At 46.7% G+C, this 9,717-nt stretch overlaps 1 protein-coding gene across 1 annotated transcript; it reads left to right on the top strand.

Annotated features, from left to right (window-relative positions):
- The first annotated feature begins 900 nt into the window (after positions 1–900).
- Positions 901–8,870, top strand: LOC121233829. Its single transcript, XM_041128915.1, has 2 exons — positions 901–922; positions 6,791–8,870. The coding sequence occupies exon 2, from the start codon at positions 6,882–6,884 to the stop codon at positions 8,796–8,798; it is 1,917 nt and encodes a 638-aa protein (XP_040984849.1). The 5' UTR covers positions 901–922; positions 6,791–6,881; the 3' UTR covers positions 8,799–8,870.
- Positions 8,871–9,717: the final 847 nt, after the last annotated feature.

The raw sequence follows: 9,717 nt of genomic DNA, 5'->3' as shown, positions 1-9,717 counted from the left end.
CCATACGCATGAAGGACGTGAAGGTGACTGGAAACCTAGATTGGATTTACCAAGGTTAAATCTTGCTATACCAACCTGATTGCTTTCTGTAAGGAGAGGATGGGCTCTGAGGACGAGGGAAGAGAAGTGGATGTTTTTTACCTTGACTTTAGAAAGTCCTTTCACACAGTCTCTCATGGTGTCCTTGTAGCCAGACTGAAGGGGCTATGGGCTGAGTGGTTGAACAGAAAAGTTGCAGATAAACTCACTGGATTTAGCAAGTTTGTGGATTACAGCAAATTACAACAAATTGGGGGAATAACTGATAACCTGGAGGACAGGGTTGCTATTCAAAGACTGGCTAGAAAGAAGCTTTGCAAGCAAGGACCTGCAGGTCCTGGGGGGCAATAAATTGAACAAAAATCAGCAGTGTGCTGCTGTAGTGATAGTGTTGAACAGGATCTGGAGCATGCAACTGTGACGGTCGGACAAATTATAGTCAATGTCTCAAACATTCGTTAAAGAACTTTGGTGGAGAAAACGGCCTCTGTAAAAATGCTGGAGTTTTGTGAACAGGACAATGTGGCCGGAGGAGAGGGCCCCCCGGAGGGTGGGACCGCGCTTCTCCAAAGCCGCAATTCCTTATCTTAAGTGACCAGGAGAAGGAGCACAGCATATGCGCCTGGAGGAGGAGGCCCCACAGAGGATGGGACTGTGCTTCTATCTTAAGCGGTCATGCCAGCAGAAAAAAGAGAGGCAACTCTGCGATGAACCCCCCCCCCTCCAAAGCTCTCCGACCGATTCCAGAGAACCCCGGGAATGGGACTGCGCATGTCGAGACCATCGACTAACACGCTATAAAAGAAGGGAGAACGAGTTCTCAGCGCGCGCCCTCCAGAACTGGATCTCTACGCTGGCTGGACCAACGCTGGACCCAGGACTGGTGAAACCCTTTCCTTCTCTCTTTCTTTCTTTCTTTCTCTCTTTCTCTCCCTCCCTCTTTTTCTTCTCTCTTTTCCACAGTCCCTACACCTCATCCTTTTAAACATAAACCGTTGACCAAGTCTGAGACTAGGAGTGGACCTAGCCGCCCCTGGGCTCCTCTCTGAGAAGGAGTCCAGAAAGCAAGGGGGTCTGCTCTGAACCTCGTGACTCAACGGGAGGGCTCTCCTCCTGACACAGTTTCATGTTCCTTTTTCCATTTCATTTTTCTATACTTCCCTTCTCTTCTCCGAACAGCGGCTTAACGACATGTTGCAAGGTTCATATTGATAAGTTCACTTGTACTTGGGCAAGGTTATCTAGGTTGAATAAATGTTGATTGTTGTTTGAACTCCCCTGGTGTCGTTTCACCTTAATTCTGACAAAGGAAATCCACGAACCTGAGTCGCTCCAACTCTGGGACGCGACATCTTAATTGGCGTCACGGACAGGATTTCCCTTGTTGGAAGGGAGTTTCTAATGAGATACCAGACCTCCACTCAGATAACGAGCGGGGAGGATCTGGGAAGGATCTCTCAACAATAAGTTGGGAGGGATCCGAGCAGCGGCAGACACAGGGGCCCAGGAAATATCTGTGTCTGACTGTTCCCCTGTTTTAGAGAAGCTAACTGCATATAAAGCTCGCCCTTCCCCACAAGGAGTAGCCTGGGCACGAGACCACTGGCATGACTCAAAAGCCATTGTAGGAAGAATTGAGAAGCTAGCAAAAGAAGGCAGGTTTCGCCCGGGAAAAGGGAAGGCTGTAGTGTGTGCAGTTTTAGGGGCCGCACTCGTAGCAGCCCAGGAAGACAGACAGGAAACAATGAAAGCTGAGCAGGCAGATAAGGAGAAGATTCAGTCCCTGCAGGATTTAGTTAAAGTCCTGCAAGAGCAATTAACTGCTGAGCGTAATACAACACAGCGGCTTCATGCTGCCTTGGCTGATGCATTAGATCGGGAAAGAATTTTACGAGCCAAGGTGGATGAACGATCTGACCCGGACTTAGACCTGCAAGGTCTAGAGGTAGTTCAGGTGAAACAGCAAAAATCTTTATACCCAAATCAAGAGTTAGAAGGTACCAGAAAAGTTTTTTACCCTGAGGATGAAGAGATAGCAATGAGGCCATTAATTAAAACAGAAACCATAGACAATGGCCAAAATGGCGGAGCACCACACGTGACCATTAAGACGATACCATATTCCGCCACTGAATTATCTAAAATTCAGGAAAAGTATATCCGACTAGCAAAGGAGACTGAAACAGAATATGTGTGGAGGGTGTCATTAACTGGTGGCGACCGGATTTTATTGTCAGAAGATGAAGCCCAAGGATATTGGGGGCCTGGAGTGTTCCTAACTACCGATGATCCTAGGGAACCATGGTCTCTGACGCAGCGGGCAGCTTACTGGGCAGGGGGGAATAGACCAAATGGAACGAGGAGAACCAACACGGATAGACACCCCTTCTATAAATCAGTTGACTGAGAGCTTACAGAAAACTGCTTGTCTCCAATTAATGCATGATAGGCGATTAGTGCCACAACAGCCCTCTCCGATGTTGTTAAATGCCAATCCCGATAGAATGACTCCTCTAATCCGAGGTTTACCAGATTCTTTGAAATTATATGCTGTCCAGCTGCAGGATAGATTACGTGATGCGATAGCACCTAGAGGAGGCAGGCGGAATGCAGGAGGGGTCCTGACCTGGGGAGAAGTGGCACAGGAATTGGTTAACTACGGCCGGAGAATGGGTCTCACAAGGGAAGAAAGCAGGGCTAAGCCTGCTATCCGCCGAATAGAAGGACCTGGCCGACCTCCCCCATCTAAGACTGTAAACACCAAAAAGCTGTATGGGGGTCAGCGGAACTTGTTGTGGGCAGAAGGGATAGAAAAGGGAATTCCCCGGGATGTGATGGATGGCTTGCCCACCTCTGTCCTAGAAAAGTTGGTCCTAGGGGGGAAAGACAAGAACAAGGAGCCTCCTCATACTGAGTTAAACATTCGAGGCTATAAAGGGGCGAATCCGCAGTTGCTGGCAACTCCCACTCCCCAAACGCCTACTGCCCCAGAGGAAGGTATTACTGTCCGCAGGACGGGAAACTAGACAGGCCGTCCCCAGTAAGTGAGCCGGGGGACGGCCAGTGGGTTTATTTAAGGAGGCTCACTGAAAATAAGACAGGAGACCTGTTGATTACTTTTCCCCTTGGTCCCTTTAAGACCCCAGTAACTTTTTTAGTTGACACGGGTGCTCAGATGTCAGCACTCCGGGCGGATGTTGCTAACCGCAATGGAATAATTGCAGATAAGAAGCAGATATGGGTCACAGACGTTTTTGGAAGCTCCCAACCACAGCCGACAGCTAAAGTTAAATGCTGGCTGCCAGGGGATTCATCCCCTGTTGAGGTTACTATGATACTAGGTCCTCTACCCACCAATATTCTAGGACTTGACCTCTTAAAGGGCCAGTCATGGGTAGACTCTAAGGGAAGAGAATGGAAATTTGGGTGTCCCGCAATCTCTGTGAGGCTTTTGCAGTCTGCACCAACTCTTCCCCCTTCAAAGATAGTTAATGTCAAGCCTTATGCTTTGCCTTTGGGAGCAAGGGAAGGGATCACTTCAGTGATAACTGAGTTACGGGAACAGGGGATAGTTATTCCTACTCATTCACCCTATAATTCCCCAGTATGGCCGGTCCGCAAGCCAAATGGGAAGTGGCGACTGACAATTGACTATCGACGCCTGAACGCTAATACTGGCCCATTAACAGCTGCAGTCCCCAATATAGCAGAATTAATTGCAACCATACAAGAACAGGGTCACCAGATTTTAGCAACCATTGATGTGAAAGACATGTTCTTTATGGTTCCCTTGCAAGAAGCAGATAGGGACCGCTTTGCCTTTACCTGGGAGGGTGTACAATATACATTTACACGGCTTCCCCAAGGCTATTGCCACTCACCAACCATTGCTCACTATGCATTAGCCCAGGAACTAAATCAGATCACTCCTAAAGATGGAGTAAAAGTATATCAATATATTGACGATGTGCTAATTGGAGGACCAGATACCACTGTGGTGGGACAAACCCAGAGAGAAATCATTAGTCACTTGGAGAATTTAGGGCTCCAAATTCCTGCCGAAAAGGTACAACTCCCATCACCTGAAGTAAAATTTTTAGGTATCTGGTGGAAAGGAGGGACTGTGTGTATACCACCCGAAACCTTGTCCACCCTCGAACAAGTGAAAATGCCTGAAAATAAGAAAGAATTGCAGCATGCCCTAGGCTTGCTAGTGTTTTGGAGAAAACACATCCCTGACTTTTCTATCATAGCTCGCCCTTTATATGATTTAACCCGTAAAAGAACTGCTTGGGACTGGACACCTGTCCATGAAGAGGCTCTGAAATTATTAATTTTTGAAGCAGGGATTTACCAGGCCTTAGGACCAATACATCCAACAGACCCACTCCACATAGAATGGGGTTTTGCAATTCATGGGTTATCTATACATATGTGGCAGCGTGGCCCTGAAGGTCCTACCCGTCCTATAGGATTTTTCTCGCGTAGCTTTAAGGATGCTGAAAAACGGTATTCAGTTTGGGAGAAAGGACTCTTTGTGGTTAACCTAGCCTTACAGGAAGCCGAGAGAATTATACGACAGCAGCCCATCATCTTACGAGGACCCTTTAAGATCCTGAAACCAATATTGGCTGGAACTCCTCCCCCTGTAGGAGTAGCTCAACGAGAAACAGTAAGGAAGTGGTATGCCCAGTTAGACCACTACTGTCACACTAGACAGATAGAGGAGGGAACACCCAAAATGCTGCAAATACAGGATCCCCCTTCTGATCACCCAGATACAGAACCCCCTCCATCGTACATCAAAGTGGCTCCTCATTTTAAACCCCATTTAACAAATGTGTGGTTCACTGATGCTTCTGCAAAAAGGGAAGGAAAGACGTGGAAGTATCGAGCAGTAGCATTACATATTGATTCAGGGGAGCATATGATAACTGAGGGAGAGGGTAGTGCCCAAGCAGGGGAGTTAGTTGCTGTGTGGAGTGTAGTCGTTAAGGAAGCTGAGACAACAGAACCAGTATACATTTATACTGACTCCTATGCGGTGTTTAAGGGATGTACTGAATGGTTACCGTTTTGGGAACAAAACCAATGGGAAGTAAACCAAGTGCCAGTGTGGCAACGAGACAAATGGGAAGAAATACTGAATATCGCCAAGCAGAGATCTTTCTTGGTAGGCTGGGTTGCTGCACACCAGGCAGGAGATAACCCGGCTCACCTCCTAAATAACCAAGTAGATTCCTTAACACGTCTAGCCAGTCTTGCCATCGATGGTGAAGCAGAGAAATGGGAACACCTTCTGGAGTGGCTGCACGTGAAGCGTGGCCATTCAGGAAGTAAAGACCTGTACAAAGAGGCTATTAGTAGAGGATGGGCTGTTACACGAGAATTATGTAATACTGTTATTTCTGCATGCGGTCAGTGTCGAGTTCGTTTGGAAAAATATAACCCTTTAAAGGAGCAACCCCTACATTTAAGGACAAACAAAGGTTTATGGCAAACGTGGCAAATTGACTATATTGGCCCCTTTCGGGTATCAGAGGGAAAACGATATGTGTTAGTAGGAGTAGAGGTGGTATCAGGACTAACACAAGCTGAAGCTGTATCCAGAGCCACAGGAGAAAATACAGTGAAAAGTCTTAAAGTATGGTTTAGCTGCTTACCCAAGCCTCAGTCAATTCAATCTGATAATGGGAGCCATTTCACTGCTGGAGTGGTGCAAGAATGGGCTAAGGGTGAGGAAATCCAGTGGGTTTTTCACACCCCTTACTACCCTCAAGCTAATGGTATTGTGGAGAGAACAAACGGACTTCTAAAACGAGCTCTGAGGCCCCATGACCCAGGGTGGGCCTTGCGAGTACCAGAAGCAGTATACCGAGTCAATAGCCGGTGGGGGGCAAATGGCTGCCCCCGACTCCTAGCATTCTGTCCCACACCTCCTTCTATTGTTCCAGGGACGAAAAGTGGCAAAGACCCTGCACACTTGCTCCACTATGCTGGACAACCAGTATTAGTGGAACTGCCCACTGTGGGGCAAGTACCCCTAACCCTAAAGACGCCCCTTAACCTTTTTTCCTGGGTAGCCACAGATGCCCATGGGAAAGAGCATCGTATCAATACCCGATGGATTGTCCCATCCTTCTAAGTGGACCTTCATGTCCTGAATTAAAGTTGTTCCGATGTTAAATGGCTGATAAGAATATGTTTTTTCTGTATCCCACTGGCTGGATTCTAACAAGCATATTAGTTAAGATGCACAATATAACCCCAACCCTCTGCTATAGTACTAAAACCATAGCTGCTTGATGGCCTGCTTATGTTTTTGTTACTCTGACTAGCGATGCTGTGTTGACTTCTCAGAATTCCTGAGTTGGGGGGAGGACACAGAGAGCTTGGCAGCAGACAACGTTGGAGTTCTTGCAGCGGCACCTACGCCACGTAAGAACAAGTGGTTGCTATAAACTTATTAGCCTTTTTACGCACAATGAACACATTCTGCTGATCTACGGATACTTTAATCAGAGGAATTCCAGTCAAGAGAGCTTGAAATTTAAGGCTAGTTTGTATGCATCTATAATACGTAACACATCCTGCACATGGCCTGTAGGAGGTTGTTTTACAGAAGCTGCACGAGCGCCTCGGAGAGTGCACCTCAGCCTCTCGGATGGATCCCAACCACTAGCAACACTGCTTGACATCTCCTCCAATCCTATCCCTTTAATGATTGTTTATTTTTGTATACATTTTGCAGGTTATCAGAAGCCCACGGCAGGACTTATGTTTTCACTTGATGAGTGGGCCATTATCTGTATTGTTTGTTTGATTTTGGTTGTGATATTCTTATGGTACAACAGGGAAAGATGGTTTGGAACTCCTTCCTCCTTGCCTTTCTTACTTTTGGTGCATCTGGACAAGGAGAAAGGGCCTCCAATTTGGCTTGGGAAGTGATACAAGGATTCATACATGTCTGGAATAGAACGGATCAGGGGATCTGTATTCAGATTCCTACTTCTGCCGAGCAGGGGATTAGATTCGGTTTGATACCCATGAGGCTCAATATTGGAAAATATAATATGAGCAATGGCATTATAGGGTTAGTAGATGCTCCGTTTGAGTATCAATATCGAAGTGATTATACCTCCTCTGGCAGATGGTGGCGAGATGAAGCAGCCTTCTATGAGATCCCTCGGGACACGGGGTGGCCTGACTTAATAAACAAAACTTGTAAGCGATGGAGATTGGAGGTCAGTCGTGAAATTGGTATTAGTCATAGCCCGCCGTGTCCTCCAGGATTCAAGGAAGCCTATTCCAGACGATTCCCACCTTCTCCATCCTGGTGGAGAATAACAGGATGCCCTTCCTATCACAATATATCTTGTCATTTAGTGCCTTTTTGGCCTGCTTCCCCGGAAATTACCCCTTTTGAATTACAGTATAATGTAAGATGGGATTCAGCTTGGTGTGTTCACATACCTGACAGGAAGGGACAATATCCTTCAGTGAATAGCGCCCACACTGCTTGGGGATGGTCAGTGAAACACATGTTAAAAAAACAACCTCTTCACTTATTAAAGAAAGAATTTGTGGGCACGCCCAACCCCAATGATGCCCATTTGTTAAACTGTACCCACATTATAGATTGTACCACAGGCGCTGGCAATCCCATCGAAACATGGATCAGTTTGGAAGTTAGAACCTTAATTCGAGATATGTGCACCTGTTGGGGATATCCGAATTTTGGATACCGAAACCGGGACAACCAATGTAATCAGATCACCAATAATGTTAATATCTGGCTAAAATGTGGAATTCCCATTAACCACTTCCCAAGACATAAGGTGGGAGAGGATAATCAAATACCCCGGGGAGACGCAGCTACTTGTCAAAACGCTTTGTATGCCGCCCCTGAGGGGACCGTCTGGGGGTGCTCAGATGGGAAAATGTACTCGCACTTGAATGTTATCAAACAGGCTGGATTGCGGTGTGGTTTGGGAATTCCTACTATGTGTCCCAGGCGAATCTTTGAATATACCACACCACCTATTCACAGGAAAAAACGAGAACTTGATGACCCAAGTAGCACCCAGAAGTGGATTCAAAGCATTCTAAAACCTGATTATTATACCTGGGGACAGAAAGTATCGTTAGAGCTAGAAGCATTCTTTGCACCATCTGGGTATATTGTTCGGCACCAATGGGTGCTAGAAAACCTAACTTGGCAAGTACATGTATTAAGTAATTGGACTCGATATGCCTTTGGGGAACTAAATCTGCAAGTGCAACAAGTATCAAAAATGGCGTTACAGAATCGTTTAGCCTTAGATATGTTATTGTTAAAAGAACAAGGTGTGTGTGGTATGTTAAACTTGACTGAATCCGAATGTTGTATTACCATTCATAATGCCACGACCTCAATTGAAGAAGCCCGGGCAAAGATGAAGGAGATTGCCGACCAGACGGGGGAACTCTTCCATGCAATGCAACCAGCTGACTGGTTTGATGGCTGGAGTCCCAACTCATGGCTACATTCCATTTTGGGATCCTTGGGACTGACGGGATGGGGAAAATGGCTTGTAAATATTGGACTTATGATATTAATTGGATTTACATGTTTAATAGCAGGCCTTGCCATAGTAAGATGTATGATTAGCCGCTTGCTATCCTCAGCTGTCTCTCTCTCTTCTCCTACTGTCCGCTATGTTAAAATTACCACAGAAGAAGATGATATAAACGAGAATCAAAGTACAGCGACTGTTTGAGCCACGGGGTGGTGTGACGGTCGGACAAATTATAGTCAATGTCTCAAACATTCGTTAAAGAACTTTGGTGGAGAAAACGGCCTCTGTAAAAATGCTGGAGTTTTGTGAACAGGACAATGTGGCCGGAGGAGAGGGCCCCCCGGAGGGTGGGACCGCGCTTCTCCAAAGCCGCAATTCCTTATCTTAAGTGACCAGGAGAAGGAGCACAGCATATGCGCCTGGAGGAGGAGGCCCCACAGAGGATGGGACTGTGCTTCTATCTTAAGCGGTCATGCCAGCAGAAAAAAGAGAGGCAACTCTGCGATGAACCCCCCCCCCTCCAAAGCTCTCCGACCGATTCCAGAGAACCCCGGGAATGGGACTGCGCATGTCGAGACCATCGACTAACACGCTATAAAAGAAGGGAGAACGAGTTCTCAGCGCGCGCCCTCCAGAACTGGATCTCTACGCTGGCTGGACCAACGCTGGACCCAGGACTGGTGAAACCCTTTCCTTCTCTCTTTCTTTCTTTCTTTCTCTCTTTCTCTCCCTCCCTCTTTTTCTTCTCTCTTTTCCACAGTCCCTACACCTCATCCTTTTAAACATAAACCGTTGACCAAGTCTGAGACTAGGAGTGGACCTAGCCGCCCCTGGGCTCCTCTCTGAGAAGGAGTCCAGAAAGCAAGGGGGTCTGCTCTGAACCTCGTGACTCAACGGGAGGGCTCTCCTCCTGACACAGTTTCATGTTCCTTTTTCCATTTCATTTTTCTATACTTCCCTTCTCTTCTCAAACAGCGGCTTAACGACATGTTGCAAGGTTCATATTGATAAGTTCACTTGTACTTGGGCAAGGTTATCTAGGTTGAATAAATGTTGATTGTTGTTTGAACTCCCCTGGTGTCGTTTCACCTTAATTCTGACAAAGGAAATCCACGAACCT

Source organism: Aquila chrysaetos, chromosome 15 (assembly GCF_900496995.4).
Source record: "Aquila chrysaetos chrysaetos chromosome 15, bAquChr1.4, whole genome shotgun sequence".
In the NCBI taxonomy this organism is placed as follows: domain Eukaryota; kingdom Metazoa; phylum Chordata; class Aves; order Accipitriformes; family Accipitridae; genus Aquila; species Aquila chrysaetos.
The sequence above is the reverse complement of the archived record's forward strand: the minus strand, read 5'-3'. Positions and strand labels throughout refer to the sequence as shown.